The following is a 15,508-nucleotide window of genomic DNA, read 5'->3' as shown; positions in this document are numbered from 1 at the left end:
TTGACTGATATTGTCAAATGGCCCTCCATGGGGGTGTCAAATCGCCCTCCCAGAGTAGGGGGTGAGAGCACCTGATGGCTGTCGGCCTCGCATGCTTTCGACAATCTTAGGAGACGTACTCTTTCTGCAGACCTCTCAAACTTAACCCCCCAGATGTCTCTCCTGGGTCCTCCCCACTCTCCCCTTCAGGCCTTCCTCGTGTGGGAGGTGGCACCATGTCTGAGTCAGTGTCTTTTCAATGGTTCGGGGATTTGCTCGTCTCACACGCCACCCCGGGGCCAGCCCTGTCTCCCTTCACACCGCAGCCCTCACTGACAACGTCATCTCTCCCTCAGGCAACCCCACACCCCTTAAGGGGTCTCCTGGCCTCCCCTCGGCCCTCCAGTGTCCATGCAGCAGCCAGAGAGGTCTTTCCAAGTCCTACATCACATCAGTCCCAACTGCCTCTTCAAAACCCTCAGTGTTTTCCTCGTACAGCTGGAGTGAACCCCAACTCCCAGGCCCAGCTAAGGTTCTCGGACCCTCGCCTGCCTCTCCGGGGGGATCTGCTCCACCTCCTACCTTCACCACCCAACCCTGGAGCTCCTCCTAGAACTGGAACCCTGCCAGCACCCCGCTCCCACCCCCACCCCACGTCCTTTGCCGGGCTGCTCCCCTCCCCTGCACTGCTCTGTCGAGGACTGTGTAAGTGGCCTTGCCAAGTTTGGGGTCCCAAACCAAGTATCGCCTCCTGCGTGAGCACTGCCCCTCCGCCCGCTTTAATCTCTACTGAGTCACTCCCACCCATCACCCCACTGCACTTGGACCTGAACTGTTTATTTAGTGGCTCTGTGTTTCTTGTGGGCCTCAGGGAATGTCAGCCCTTCTGGGAGGCCTTGGCCAGCTCTCCCCGCTGCCCCGCCCCCAGCAGGGATGGGGGAGGGGTGGAGGGCCCCATCAATGCTGTGCCCCTCACTCCCCGTTCACACGGGGCCCCATGTCCATGTACAGCTGAGAGCAGGTGGCCACAGAAGGCCCCCTGTCCAGGCCGCCCCTCTGTACCCTGAGCCTGGTGACTCACTCCACCACTAGGGTCAAATTCTTCCCTTAAGGGGATTTTCCTGCGGGATGGGGAAGTTCCTGAAGTGGAACCCTTGGTGGTAGCCAGGGCCAGCGACCTGGTCCCTTCCCCACCCCTTGTGCCTCTTCTTCCTCATTCCTCCTGGAGTTCTGCTTCCTGGAGGTGGGGGGTGCAGGGGCGCATTGGGGCCGGGAGGGGAGCTCCGTGCTGAGGACCCCCACCCATCCCAGCCGCAGCCAGGGTGGGCTTTTAGGTCCATCAGGTCGGCCTGGCCCAAAGGATTTGAAGTTTCCAGCTTGTCCCGGGTGCCGGTGCCATAGCTCCCCGCAGGCCCTATCCAGTGGGGGGCAGGCGCGCTGGTCCCAGGACCCCCTGCCCCTCCCACCCCGTGCTCCGTGGGAGCAGCGAGGTTCCAACCCACCCTCGATCTGCGTGGCGTGGACCTGGGGCCCCAGCTCTGGGGAGTAGGATGTCCAGGGGCCACTGTCCCCCTCCCTCCTTGCTCCCCACTGAGAGGCTGGCTCCATCCCATCCCCACCTCCACAGGCCCCTCTCCCCTCCTCTGGAATTCACCCAAGGAGCCCCAGACGCCACACATGGCTCCCTTGGGGACCCTCCCTCAGCTATGTGGAATGGAGGGGACCCTGGTCCCAGGGACTCTGCCCCTCCCCAAATCCTGGGCCAGGCGAACTGGTGTCCAGGTGAGCTGGGGCCATCTCTGAAGGTAGATTGTGGGGCTCCCCTGATCACAGCTGCAGCTTTGTGAGATCGGTTCCAGAAATACAAGGGTGAGTCCCCACAGGGGCCTACGGAGGTGGGGGGCTGACATGACTGTCTGGGGTCCACTGCCTACCCCTGCATCCTCAGAAGGACAGTGGGGAGTCCAAACTGGTTTATGGTCCTCTATTTACAGGTAAGGAAACTGAGGCACGAGAGAGTGAAGTGACTGGTCATGCCCCTTCCAAAGGCAAACCCTTCCAAAGCTCATGCTTATGGGTGAGAAGGGGGAGGGGCGCTGTAGATCGGACACATTGGGGATCTGACCCAGAGCCTGGGAGACGGGCTTTTCCCAGGCCCCCGGAGGCTAAGAAAGCCACTGCTGCTCCCCATTCCTGCTCCCCAAATAAATCACTCCAAGCCACTTCTGAAATCAGTTTTTTATATTAAGCTATAAAAATCCGGACCATGTCCTGAGTACATACATACAAAAGCAGTACTATCAAAAATAATATTAATGACATTATTAACACACACTAACTCCTACAAATGTACAAAGGCCTTTGTGCACCATTTACACAGGCCAGCTCCTGGCCACAGTACCTGGAAAGAGGGGACAAACCCCAGCTCAGTACTGTCAGAGGCACGCGGCTGAGGCGTGCCTAAGTCTGAACTGCACTGGCTGAACTGGAGGGCCTCGTGGGTGGGCAGAGGCCGGGGGGGGGTGGGGGCGACAGAGGGGTAGGATAAGGTGCCCTACAGGGCAGGGATGCATGAAGGCTGTGGTGGGCAAAATAGTGCCCCCCCACCCCAGAGATGCCCACGTCCTGACTCCTGGAGCTGTGATTATGTCAGGGTCCACGGCCAAGAGACCTGACATAATTAAGGAATTATGGCTGCTAATCAGCTAACCTTAAAATGGGGATGATCCCAGATTATCTAGGTGGGCCAAAGGTAATCAAAAGGGTCCTTAAAGCTGGAAGACGGGAGCGGAGGCAGGAGAGAAGGTCTGAGGTCTGTGATGTGAAAAAGGTTTGACTGGCCACTGAGGGCTTTCAAGATGGAAGGCAGCCACGGGCCACGATATTCAGGCAGCCTCTAAAAACTGGGAAAAGCAACGAAATCCCCTCCAGAGCCTCCAGAAGGAGCCCGCCCTGCTGGGATCTTGGTTGTAGCCCATGAGACCTGTGTCAGACTTCTAACCTCCGGAACCAAAGGATAAGTTCCAACTGAAACTGCCACGTTTGTGGAAATGTGTTCCAGCAGCAACAGGGACACTGATACAGAGGCCAAGGGGTCAGAGGTTATGCTTGCCCTGTCCAGACCTCAGGCTGACTTCCAGGAGGACCCATGGAGGCACCCCTGTCAGTGCATGGAGGACCCAGGAGGCTGAGGCCCCAGATAAGAGTTCATTTTTGCCTCCTTGCCTTTCCAATTCTGCCTTCGAGTCCATAGACGTGCTGAGCCCAGCTCCATGCAGCTCCCCACACTGGGTGTCCCGCCCCGAGCTGGACCGGTAAACAAATTGGGACTTATCCAATTCTAGCTGCCCAGGGGTTTGTGCCTTAGCCAAGGCTGGGCAGAAGCAGCAGCAGTAGGCCGGAAGCCTGTCGAGGAGCCAAGAAGCGGGGGCTGGTCTGAACAGCCCTCAAGTGGGTGGCTGCCCACCAAGGGGGGTGGTGCCCGATGCTCACTGTGTGCTCACAAGCAGGTCAGGTGGCAGGAAAAGCTAACCAACTTTTATAAGCGAAAATAGGGACTTGAAGGGCTCGTGTGTCCCCGTGCTGACGTCCAGGATGCTTCGGATGCTCTTGACCTCACTGCTCGATAGGTTTCCCTTGATGGCCAAGATGGCACTCAAGTGGCCTTTGCTGGCAAGGAAAGCATCCTGTCAGTCCGGTCTAGTCACCAACACCCCTGCTCACCCCTCTTTCCAGCTCCCCAGACACCTGGCCCAAGCCACAGGGCCCCGCAGCCAAGCCCCTGCCCGTGAGGGGGACTCACTCGATCCTTTGCCCCCTGTACTCCAGCAACACTGGACATCTGTCCTTCCCTGGAGTGCACCGAACTCCTGTCCACCTCAGACCTCTGCACTGGCTGTTCCTCCTGAAATACTCTTCCCCACACTCTGGAGGTGAGCGGCTCCTTCTTACTCGTCGGGTCTCAGCTAAAATGTCACCTCCCCCAAGATTTCCCATCTCTAAAGTCAGCACCTCCTGTCATTCACAACCTTGCTTAAACAATCCTTACAGCTCGTAAGTTTATTTCTGTGCCTGATCACTTCATTATGACTAACTCTCATCACGCTGCAACCTACACGAGGGAGGACTGAGATTGTTCTGTCTTCTACTTCGTTGCAGGAGTAACGCATATACCTAGAACAGAGTTTGGCACTAAGCAGGAGACCACTCAATAATGGGTAGATGGAGGGAGCGAGGGAGGATGGATGGGTAGATGGATGGGCATGTGGGTGGGTGGGTGGATGGATAGATGGATGGATGGGGGACAGGTGGGTAGATGGATGAGGGGGTGGATGGATGAGGGGATGGGTAAGTGGGTTGGTGAGTAGACGGATGGGTAGACGGATAAATGGATGGATAGGCAGATCAGTGAATGGATGGCTGAGTAGATGGATGGATGACTAGGTAGGTGAATGGATAAATGGATGAATGAGTGGGTGGGGAGGTAGATGGATTGTTGGATAGGTAGACAGGTGGGTGACCAAATGGATGGATACCTCGATGGATGGGTAGATGAGTATATTGGTATTTGTATGGGTGGGTGGATGGATGGGTAAGTGGATGAGTGGATGGATAGGTAGGTTAGGGGGTAGATGGATGGGATGAATGGATGCATGGGTAGATGTAGACGGGTAGATGAATAGGTAGCTAAATGGATGGATGGATGAATGAGTAGGTGGAAGGTTAGACAGTTGGAGATAGGTAGAAGGGTGGATGAGCAGATGGCTGGATAGCTACACAGATGGGTAAATGAGTAGACATGTAGATGGGTGTTTGGATGGATGGATGGATGGATGGGTGGATGGATAATTGATTGGTTGGATGACTGGATGGATGGATGGGTGGATGGGTTGATGAGTGAATGGATGGATGATTGGATGGATGGATGGGTGAGTGTATAGATAAGTAGACAGGTAGGTGGATGGATGGAGTGGATCAGCCAGAGACTAGACTAGGCTGGACTAGGCTAAGCACTCCAACTCAAGACTGTGCAAACTTTCCCTGTCATGTCAGAAGACTCAGCCTAGAGAAAAAACTGCCCTAGTTCACCAGACCTTCAGGCAGCGGGGGGCTGCACCTCCACTCTGAGGATCCCTAGGATGACCTCAGTGGTGGACCCCAGCTTCACTCCTGACTTGCCATGACCTCTAGCAGGTCCCTAGTCTCTCTGGTCTCAGTTTCCCCTCTGAGGGCAGGATCATATTAGGCTAGAACCATGGACTGTGGAGCCAGGCTACCTGGCTTTGCCATCTCGGCTTTACCACTGACCAGCTGTGTCACCTTAGACAAGTTCCTTAAGCTCAGGCCTCACCAGCATCATAAGGTGGTCAGTGAGCTTCAGACGCATGAGCTGCTGTAAAGGTCCTGGCAGCATCGGGCACACAGTCAGCCCTCAGCACAGGCTAACTGCTGGGACTGCATCCTCAAGGCCAGTATCTGAGCTCTACCAGCCCTGCAGGGACCGACTCCGGCCCTACCAGGCTCCGACCAGGTCCAGCAGGGCCATGCTGACTGCCCAGGTCCCGTGGCGCCCTTGTTTCTCACCTGAAGTCAGGGTACCAGGTCGCATAAGTGGCCACCTCGATCTTGATGGCACTGGGGTCTTGCAGGCGAATGATCTCGGCAAGCTTGGGGAGGGCGTGATGCAGCCAGGTCGCTGGGGAGCCCTGCAGGCACAGGTGTGGTTGGACGTAGGCTGCCCCTTCCCCAAAAGGCACCCAAGGGCTCAGAGAAGTTCAGGTCAGAACCGATCGGGTTTGGAGTGGCCTGGGGTCGTGCCTGGCCCTGAAGGGACTTGGGGGGAGGGGCCGCCCATCCCAGTGGCGATTGGGAAGGGTAGACAGGAGCTTACATTCTGAGTGCAGAAACGCTGGATGAGCTCGGCATTGGCCAGGATGTGACCCGCCAGTTGCTGCTGCTGCTCCGCGGACTTGAGGACCAGGCTCCGCTTGCTGAGGCGGACGATGTACTCCTTCACCAGGTGCAGGTGTACAACCTCCATGAGCTCCTGGGAGGCGAGCAGGCGGGGACGCGTGAGCCATCACCGGTGGGGAGCTCACCACCTTCCCTCGAAGCCTTGAAGCCAGGAGTCCGGGGAGGGGCAGAGGCCAAGCAAAAGAGTGGTACGTGTGCATGTGTGTGTGTGCGTGTGTTTTCTGAGTGTGTATGTGCATGATAGCGTGTGTCCAGACTGTCCCTCCCGCCCCTCCCCGCCGGGCCCAGCCATCAGCCCGGCACCTCCTCACCTCCCGGAAACAGTCATGCAGTTCCGAAAACTCAGGCAGCCTCTCGCCCACGGTGGAGATGATTTCCTCCAGGGTCTGCGCGGGGGCGGCCCAGCGGGTCTGTGTAAACCTCTTAAACAGCGGCTGTGACAGGAGAGAGGCAGGATGTCTGGTCACGCCCTCCAGAGGAAGGGCCACCAGCCGCAGACACACGCACGCGGACACACAGGGCCCAGTGCAGGGGCAAGGGGGGTCTCGAGGACTCCCCAGGGAACTCAAGTCCCCGTTCACAGACGGGAAGTGGAGACAGGGTCCGTGTACCCTTCTCCAAGGACAACCAGCTGCAGCCCCGGAGCCAGGACAACCATCTGTCTGCCTTGGGGCCTTTTCCACCGCCCCCTCTGAAATAAATAAATTCCTGCATAAACAAGGGTTTGTGCTTGGCTGAGCCTCTAAAGACCTGTGCCAAGTCACCCAGGGTCACTGCCCGGCCTTCACCACTGGCTGGCCACTCATGGCCGCCTGTCTTGAGCAGCAGGAACAAGGCGGGCTCCCACAGAAAGCAGGCAGGGAACCCTCCTCTTCATTTCCAGGGACCCCTGCCTCGCCCTCTGCTACGGGAGCCAAGGGCTTTCTGCATATTTTTTGGCCCAGAACAGATGAGGCAGTGGCCATCAAAGGCTCTGGGCATCACAGCTGGGAGTCGGGCATGGGGACACGGCATGGGCGGGTGGGTCTGGCGGAGCTGGAGAAAAAGTGTGCAGGCTCAGGACGGGGTCTTGATGTGGGGAGGGGCACTAAAGCTTTTCTGCGTGCTCCCAGCCCTGGGCAACCCCTCTGAGGCCAAGCCCGGGCTGAAGTGGTGGGGACGAGGTCAAGGCCCTTCATGGCCCCCATCGCCTGGGCAGCACGGGCCTCAACAGCTGGCCGCACAAGTGCCAGGCACTGGCTTCTGCCCTTCCTCCCCTCCCGGGCCCCCGCCGTCCCCCCCCCTCCAATGCTAAGCTCAGCGTGCATCCCAGGGCGGGGGGTCTCTCTCTACCTTCAGGTCCCCGAACAGGCTCTGGAGCAGGGTGTCAAAGCCGTGACTCTTGAGTTCACTCAGGGGGCCCAGCAGGTGGCCGGGGAGGTCTTGTGTCTGCCATTTCTGCTGCATGGCTGTCCTGGAAGGACAGGGATGGAGGCAGGGAGGTCAACCTACAGCCCCACACCCAGAGAGCCCAATGCCCTCGGCAAATCTTCCTAAACCACCTTTTCACTTTAGAACCTTCCGTGACTCCCCATTCCCTGTGGAAGCAAGTCCAAGTCAACCCATCTCTGTGCCCCAGGCAGCACCCAGCCCTTCTCAGCCCCTGGAAACACCTGCACCACATGCTCTTAACCCACATCTGCTTCACAGATGTAACCACTGCGCCTACTTCACAAGGGTGTCATGAGAATAAAATAAGAAATAAATCCTCCGCAGGAGTGCTGGCCCACCAGCACTTGATAAACGTTGCTGCCGCTGCCCCTACAGACCCCGATCAACTCACAGGCCATGCTCGTTCGAATTCCACATCTTCGCTTATGCTGCACCCCCCACCCCCTCCCGAACCCCGCACCTCCTCTCCCCCTTCCAGCTGCCCTTCCCTCCAATAGGCTGGCAGGCCCAGTGATTCCCGCTCCCACAAACCCCTCCTAGCGCCCTTACCGGAAGGACAGGCAGTTGTTGATATTGGCAATGACATTGGCCCTGTAATTTCTCAGCTGCTTGCCTCTCTCCAGAAATTCATCAAAGGCTCGCTGGTAGCTGTTGAAACCGGAAGGGGCACATGCCGGACCCGCACAAACACCCGGACAATAGCAGCCTCCGGCCAGCCCAGCAGCCTCCCTGGGTCTACGGAGTGCTTTTCCGGTTGACAGGCTCCCTGCAGTCCAGGGAGGGGCTGCTGGCCCCCGAGCATCACGGAACGGGCTTCACACGCTAAAGCCAGTGGGGTCAAGGCTCCCGCTGCCCCCACTCCTCCCTCCAGATCCCTCTATAGCTGGAGGACTGGAGAGGGGGTGAGGGGTGGGGAGGGAGCAGCCAAGAGAAATGCAGGGCTGGAGACACGGCACGCCACCAGAAGGGAAGTCAGCAGCCTCATGGGGGGGGTCCTCTTTGCAGCTGGAGGCTGCAGTGCTGAGAGCTTCTTGCTGAGTGGGAGGGGGTGGGTGGTCAGATCACCTGGGGCACTCAGGGGTCCCAGGAGAGGTGTGGGGGCAGAAAGGACTCCTGCTTATAGTGACAGACACCCCAGAGGTAGGAAAGGGATACCCACCTGGGCCACAAGGGAGGAGAGACGGCTCTGAGAGGAGTGGCTAGGCAGACACCCCCCCCCACCCCCCGCACACCCACCTCCTCAGGAATGTGGCCAGCTCCAGGAGCAGCATCTGCTTTATCTGCGTGCCCAGGTCAAGGGTGATGCTCTCGGCCTTGGCCTGGCCCTGGGAGACGATCTGCAGGGGTGAGGGGAGAGCTGAGCAAGAGCCCACCTGGACCAGGACCGGGGAACATGCGGGAACAAGGGGCGGTGGTGCTTGGAGTGGACACGTGCGTGCGCACACGCGGGCATCCCATGGGTGTGGGCCCCGCACGGTGCACGGCTTCTCGCACGCAGCCTGTACGAGAGCACGAGGGGCCGGCTGTGCTACCTGGATGATGTCAATGGCCAGCTCGCTGTGGCAGTGGCTGTCCAGCCTCTGGGGAGCCACATCCCGGGCCCAGCGCTGACACTCTAGCTCCAGGGCACGGGCCATCAACTCCTTCACACTGGTCTGCGGGGAGGAGAGGCAGGTTACGTTAGGTAGCACGGAGCCCATCACCCTGCCCACGTGGAAGAGTCCCTGTCAAGCTCCTTGCCTGCGTCCTGTCTCCGAGCCTCCCCTAGCTTCCTTCCTGCCCCCCCCCCCCCCCCCGCCGCGGCGCTGGACTCACCATCTCATTGGACAGGAACGTGGCCTCCAGCAGCCGGATCTGCCTGGGGGGCAGGAGGCTCCCAAGGTTGAGTCTCTGCAGCTCCCCGGCCAGCTTCGGACTGTTGATGATGTCACTGCAGGCAAAGGGGGGCTAGCATGAGGAAGCCTGCACCCCCTCGGCGCCTCGCCCGAGCGAGAGCCCGCCTTCGCAGCCTCAGTCCCTGGCGGGCCCAGAACTCGATCGCCCTCCCCCATCCCTCCTTCTCGTCTCTGCCCAGTTTGGCTCAGGTCAGAAGCCCGCCCGATGCCCGGCCTCTACCAGCTCTCCCCGGGGTCATGGCAGAGGCCTCCTCTCCAGCCTCCTGGCTCCCACCCTCGTCCCCAGCAATCCCTCCTCCAGCCGGCAGGCGGAACTGCCTCTCGAACCCAACTCCGGCCTCCTCCCTGCCACAAGGCCTCCGTCTCATACAGATAAAACCCGGCTCCTTTGGTGGCAGCTGTGAGACAAGCCACTCGCTCTCGGCCTCGCCCCGACCTCATCCCCTCACTGCTGGCCTCAGGCATCCTGCCAGCCCTATTCCACCACCCCCAGGTTGGCCCTGCTGCCCCCGGAGGGTGGGTCAGTCCCGGCCGGAAGGGCTGCCCCACCCCAGCTACTCCACTCATTCTGTGGCGCCTGTGTGGGACCCCGGGTCCCCAGGGACTGCCCAGCCCTGGCACTTCCTCAGAGGCCTTTATCCGCCTGGACACTTGCCCCTCTCCCCTGTCTGGATGTGGCTGCGTGCCTCTGCTCCCTGCATTCTGGCCACTCTGGCCACAAAGGCCACGACGGCACCTCCTGAGACTCCCTCTCCCCATGGCTCCACTCAGCTGGCCTCACTTTCCTGCTGCGCTGACCCCAGTGGGCCCCAGGCCAAAAGCCCCGAGGTCACTGGGACAGGAAGGCTGAGGTGCAAGTGCCCAGCGTTTCCTGGTGAGTTAGGATAAGCAAGAAGAAACTGGCTCACGACCGGCCTGTCTCTCCCACGGCTCCTGCCCTATGCCAATCTCCCTGCACCCTGCTGCCTCGCCCACTGCCCCCGCAGGGCCCTTCCTCTCGCCCCCCGCTGGAGGCCGACCCACCAGCACCAGCTGAGACCCCTGGCCACCCAGATTTATCTCCGAGACCCTCAGACACTGCTCACGCTGTCTATACCTCCAGGCTTCCTGCAGGCTTCACACTGGGGACCAGGGTCAGCCCCCATAGGAGCCCCCGGCATTCTGTGCCCTGGACCTTTCCACACGGTGCTGCCAGTCTTTCCTCACCCTGCTTGTACAAATGACAGATGCGCTCAGGGCCCCGCGGAGTCTGGGTCAATCAGAGGAGACCCGAGACACCCCGAGGCACTCTGTTAGCAGAGCCAGCCTCCCACCCAGGGAGCCCTGGGCCTCAGTGGCCAGAACCCAGCTCTGCAGTGGGCTCACGGGGTGACCCGGCTCGATGGCCACACAGCCCTGCTGCACCCCTGGGAGTGTCCCATAGCCTGCCGGGTAAATCCAAACACTGGCAAGCTCTGCACAGCTGCCAGAACGTGTCAGGGCTCAGCCTCTGGGCGGTGGAAGATGACTCCTTTTGCGGGGACATCATTCTCCAGTTTCTTCCAGGCCTGCCGTGTCCCCTCCCCTGCCTGCCTCTCTTACTTCCGGCCACGGACAGAATTTGGTTCCCCCTCCCTTCCCTCCTCTTCCTCCTCCTCCACCACCTCCTGGACGGCTTCCTCAAGTGACTCAGGCTGGTCAGGGCCCCTGCTCCTGGTTCCCACGGTCCCTGGTCTCCTCTGCCACCGCCCTCCCTGCCCCGGATGGTCACCACCTGGCCCCCTCCTCAGGATGGGAGCTCAGGAACGAATGACGAAGTCCCTGCCGTTCTCGGCGGCTCAGTTTCCCCAGCCGTGGAAGGTGGCCGAAGCCAGGAAACGAAGGGTTCCGAGTGCAAAGCAGCTGGGGCCCTGCTCCTTTGAGTCTCTGGGGCCAGACAGACGCAGAGACTCGCCGAGCACCGCTCCCAGCGCGGCCTCCTCACTCACTTGGGGTAGAGGTTCTGCACCCAGACCAGCAGCATGTAGGTGTCGCGCTCGCACAGCTCGAACTGCGCCATGGCCGCCAGCTGGGCCGCGAAGTGCCGGTGGTAGCTCTCCGCGTAGGCGGCCACCACGTCCAGCTCGGCGGGGAACAGCGGCTTCAGTCGCTCCACCACGGCCTCCAGGTCCTCCTTCATGGTGCGGCCCATGTGCAGAAAGGTGCGCTCGGCCTCCGAGAGGCCCTCGGCGCCCGCGGGCGGCCGGCGGCCCAGGCGCTCCTCGGCCGCCTCCTCCACGCCGCGCCGCCACAGCTGCAGCCAGCGCCGGGGCCGCGCGGACACCAGCGCCCCGGAGCCCCCGGCCGCCGCCGCCGCCGCCGCCGTCGCCGCCCGGCGGTCCTCGCGCTCCTGCTCCGTCAGCACCGCCAGCGCCTGGCGCAGCCTCTCGGGCGCCACGTCCAGCGGCCGCAGCAGCAGGCCGAGCACCTGGTGGCGCAGCAGCGCGTACAGCGCCTCCACCTTGCTCTGGCGCCGCACCAGCTCCTCCGCGCTCTCGCCGCCCGCCGCCGCCGCCGCCGCCGCCGCCTGCAGCTCGCGCTCCAGCACCAGCAGCGGCCGCGCCGCCTCCAGCCGCCCGCGCTCCAGGTCCGCCTTGAGCTCCTCCGCTGCGGGGCCGGGGACACGCCGTCAGCGGGCGCCCGGGAGGGGGCGTCGCGCGCCCCGGGCCCGGGCGGAAGCGGGTCGGCCTCCTCCCGGCGCGGCGGGGCCAAGCCCGTCTCTCCCGGGCTCGCGCCCCGCTCGCCGGGATGCGCCCCAGCCCTGCCCGGGGCGCCCCCGCCGGCTCCGATCTCGGGTACCCACGCCGCCCGGGGCCCCGGCCTACCTGTGGGCAGCGGGCCACTCAGCTCAGGCTGGGACTCGGGCTGGCCCTCTGGCTCTGCTGAGCTGGGCTGACCCTTCTTCTTCCTTCCTTTGGTGAAGACGCTGAACACGTTGGCCAGTCCTTTTGGCCTCTTCTTCTTCTTCTTCTTGGTAGCCTCCTCCTCATCCCTGTCCGGGGCTCCCTTGGCCTCCTGGGGTGGCACCAGGTCCTCAGAAGAGGCCTCTGACATGGAGGCCTCTGATTCCACCTCTGAGGCGGGGGGCAACTTCTGGGAGCTTCTGGGGAGGTCGGGAACCCCTGGGACAGTCTGCTGGCCGGGTAGGCCTTGGAAGAAGGTCATCATCTTCAGCATCACCCCGACTCGGGCCTGCAGACGGGCAACAGGCAAGGGGAGAGGGAAGGTAAGAGCGGCTGCAGCAGACAGGCCCCAGCACACAGCCGCAGGGGCAGCCATGAGCCTGCTTGGCCTGTTTTCACCGTGTGACCTTCCGGGTCTGGTGATCCCGGCCCAGAGCGGCACGAACAATTCAGCTCCCTCCCCGGACACCAGTTTCTCAGCACCTGTGGTTTCTCTTCCAGTACTGCCCAGTCCCTCCCGAGATCACCAGAGGCAGGGAGGAATCTGGGCATGTCAGGTGTCCCAGGCAGAGGGGGCCTTCACTTCATTTCGGCAAATCCTCCTGGGCCAGGAGAAAGGACCGGAGGGTGCGAGTGCCATCCTGCATCCCGTGAGACCCTGGGAGAGGAGGCAGAGCCCGGGCTGCTGTGCCTCTGCACAGAGCAAGAACTGAAGTCCACAAGGGTCACGGCACCAGCGGCCGCTCCATCTTGCCTGGTTCTTTTCTTGTCTGTGTGGCGTCCCAGAGGGATGCTCTGAGCAGAAACATGGCTGCTGCTCCTGCTGGGACCATGAGGGGAGCAGAGCCCCACCCGCCATCCTGGCTTTGGGGCTCAGGTCTGGGAAGCGTAGTGCCCCTCAAACTTCCAGGGGTGGGAAGGGACCTCAGAGAGGCTTTCACACGCCAGCAGAGGCCAGAGGCCCGACGAGGCACCGAGCTATCTGAGGTCACCCAGCAACTCAGACCAGAAGCCAGGCTTCCTGGCTCTTGCTTTACCCCGCCGGTCCCAAACTTGGTGACATTGTCACCACAAAAGCCTCCACTTCCCACGCCCTCCCCAGGTGCCCATCACGCCTCTTCCTCATTCCCTTCAAGGGGGGGATTTATTGTCCTCATCACACAGAACTGACTCGGGGAAATGTGCCTGCGGTCAACAGCCTGGGCCTGGAACTCAGATCACCTGGTTCTGCGTCCTCCTGCCTCCCTGTCCCCCACCGCCTCGCAGGCTGCATTCAGAGAGGCAGGACCCCCTTGTGCCCAGCACCACCGCCCCCCCAGCACCGTAACCATTATCAGAGCAAGGCCGGTGGAGGGGAACATGGCTGAGCCCAGGAGAGAGGAGCAAGGCAGGGCTGGGAATGGGGAGCAGATAGGATCAGGCCTCCCTGACGACTGGGGCGATCCACCACCCTGGTGCCTGCCCCACCACCCAAGAGCAAACACGACAAGTTGTGACTCATGGAACACGATGACTTTGATTCACCTCTGCGGCAACTCCGCAAGGCAGATGGAATGATCCATCATGCAGGAGAAATTGAGGCGAGGAAGGGTGTGGGAGATGCTTGCCACAAGCCCTTAGCAGGCATGGATCAGGGCTGTCAGACCCTTTTCACAGCCCCTGCTGCATCCCCACCAGCCCAACTACCCCTCGCCCCACATCCCTCCAGGGCCTCATCACAAACCCCTGAGTTTGGCCAGAGCCGCTTGGGGGGCAGATGGCCTGAGTTTCTCCCAAGTGGCTTCACCGAGTGCCCTCAGCAGAGTCCGACACCGCTGGACTTCAGCTGTCTCCCTGTGCCATTTGGGCTGAGGGTTCCGCTCCAGGACCAAGCAGGGGGTGCTCCGGGGAGCCCCAAAGCCAAGGCGCAAGGCCGCCAGGCTCTCCCGCCCTTCCCACCCACTGCCCCAGCCCTCTCCCAATCCGTCCCATTGTCACACTGCACACCCTCAGGAGCTGGTCTGGCCAGCAGGCCGGGGCTACTGGGCACCACCCTGAGTGGCCAGGCCCCACTTCTGCCCTCCCTTCCTTGTCCCACACCTCCTCGGTCCCCACACATGCTAGGCTCTATCTGGCCTCCAGACCGGGCTCCTGCGGGTCCCCACACGACATCGCTGCCTCCTTGCCTCTATGACACAAAATCTTTCTCACACCTTGAGGTCCTGCAGCAGCCCCCTTGGCTGGGTCCCGGGACTCGATTTTCAGAGGCGGCTGGTGCAGTGGCAAGTTAACGGGATAGGGGATCAGCTGCACCACTCACTAGCATGTGGGCAATAACTCCCTTCATTGGCCTCAGTTTCCCCATCTGTGAAATGAAGATGACGACCCCCACCTCACAGGGCTGCTGAAGGAAGTGGCAAAACCCCACCGCCATGTGCTGGCCCCCAGCCAGCCTTTGTAAGGAAGGGGAGGCTGTCGTGTGTCCCCTTGTCTGTGAAGCCAACCTCAGCATTGGGGTAGAGCGGAGGAGGGCAGGAAAGGCGTCCCTTCAAGCCTGGGCTCTAGGCTAGGTACGCTGACACAAGGGACCGGCTCAGTCATATCATGTGACCACAGCCTGTGGCCCAGCAGCACCCCCCCTCCACCCCATCCCTGCCTCCCAGCTTCTTCTCAGGCACCGCACACCCCTTTACCTCCTTTCTGGGTCAGGGCTGAGGTCCACAGTTTCTCACGGCCTCTGTCCCTGGCTCCTCTGTCCTGGCCCAGAGACGGAGGGCACAGCCATCCCCCCAAGTGAGGACACCCAGACCCAGGCAGGCAGAGTGACTTGGTCTAGGTCACACAAGCCAGCCAGCCCCACCGCCTTCAGCCTCCCTACTGCGGAAGGATCAGAGACCCCTGCGCCTTGCCCCCACACTCCTCCCCCCTGCCTCTTGCAGGACGGAGCTCTTGGCTGGGGGCACCAAATCCGGGCCCCCTGCACCCTGACGCGCCGCCGCTCAGCGCAGGGGCCTCAGTTTCCCTAGAAGTGCGGCCGCCGGAGGCCTGGGGCCCTCGGAGCCTTCTGCCCCCTCGGTCCGGACGTGCCCTGGCCGCTCCGTCGGGGGGGATCGGCCGGGAACCCGGGGCGGAGGCGGGCGGGCAGCCGCGCGGAGCGGCGGGGGACGGACGCTGCGCGGGTGGAGGTCACTTACTGTGTCCGGGCCGGGCCGCCGCTGTTCCCGCAGAGCCCGGCGCCGCCTGAAATAGTCGCAGACCCCGCCCCTGCCCGCCCTCCTGCCCCGCCCGCGGCAGGCGCGGAAACCCCGCGGGCGGGGGCCCGGCCCGAGT

The 15,508-nt window shown here is 61.8% G+C and overlaps 1 protein-coding gene across 2 annotated transcripts; it reads right to left on the bottom strand.

Moving 5' to 3' along the window:
* Nucleotides 1-2,205: 2,205 nt before the first annotated feature.
* On the bottom strand, nucleotides 2,206-15,476 carry TNFAIP2 (TNF alpha induced protein 2). Of its 2 annotated transcripts, none has more exons than XM_043557068.1 (12): nucleotides 15,373-15,476; nucleotides 12,122-12,488; nucleotides 11,246-11,903; nucleotides 9,199-9,313; nucleotides 8,916-9,038; nucleotides 8,620-8,720; nucleotides 7,933-8,031; nucleotides 7,285-7,405; nucleotides 6,264-6,386; nucleotides 5,870-6,025; nucleotides 5,563-5,684; nucleotides 2,206-3,648 (listed from the first exon to the last, which is right to left on the bottom strand). In XM_043557068.1, the coding sequence occupies exons 2-12, from the start codon at nucleotides 12,471-12,473 to the stop codon at nucleotides 3,507-3,509; spliced, it is 2,112 nt and encodes a 703-aa protein (XP_043413003.1). In that variant the 5' UTR covers nucleotides 12,474-12,488; nucleotides 15,373-15,476; the 3' UTR covers nucleotides 2,206-3,506. The 2 variants fall into 2 exon arrangements, with proteins under 2 accessions (XP_043413003.1, XP_043413004.1); XM_043557069.1 differs by lacking the exon at nucleotides 15,373-15,476 and adding an exon at nucleotides 14,872-15,044.
* Nucleotides 15,477-15,508: the final 32 nt, after the last annotated feature.

Source organism: Prionailurus bengalensis, chromosome B3 (genome assembly GCF_016509475.1).
Source record: "Prionailurus bengalensis isolate Pbe53 chromosome B3, Fcat_Pben_1.1_paternal_pri, whole genome shotgun sequence".
NCBI classification, from domain to species: Eukaryota; Metazoa; Chordata; class Mammalia; order Carnivora; family Felidae; genus Prionailurus; species Prionailurus bengalensis.
This window is presented reverse-complemented; position numbering and strand designations above follow the sequence as displayed.

Bases quoted from the DNA above. Each gene is read 5' to 3' on its own strand.
- TNFAIP2 (XM_043557068.1), bottom strand. From the start codon at position 12,473: ATGCTGAAGATGATGACCTTCTTCCAAGGCCTACCCGGCCAGCAGACT. The intron at 8,721-8,915 runs GTAGCACAGCCG...TCACCCCTGCAG, and splicing joins TGGCCATTGACATCATCCAG to ATCGTCTCCCAGGGCCAGGC. The intron at 3,649-5,562 runs GTGAGAAACAAG...TTTCCTTGCCAG, and splicing joins ACCTGGTACCCTGACTTCAG to CAAAGGCCACTTGAGTGCCA.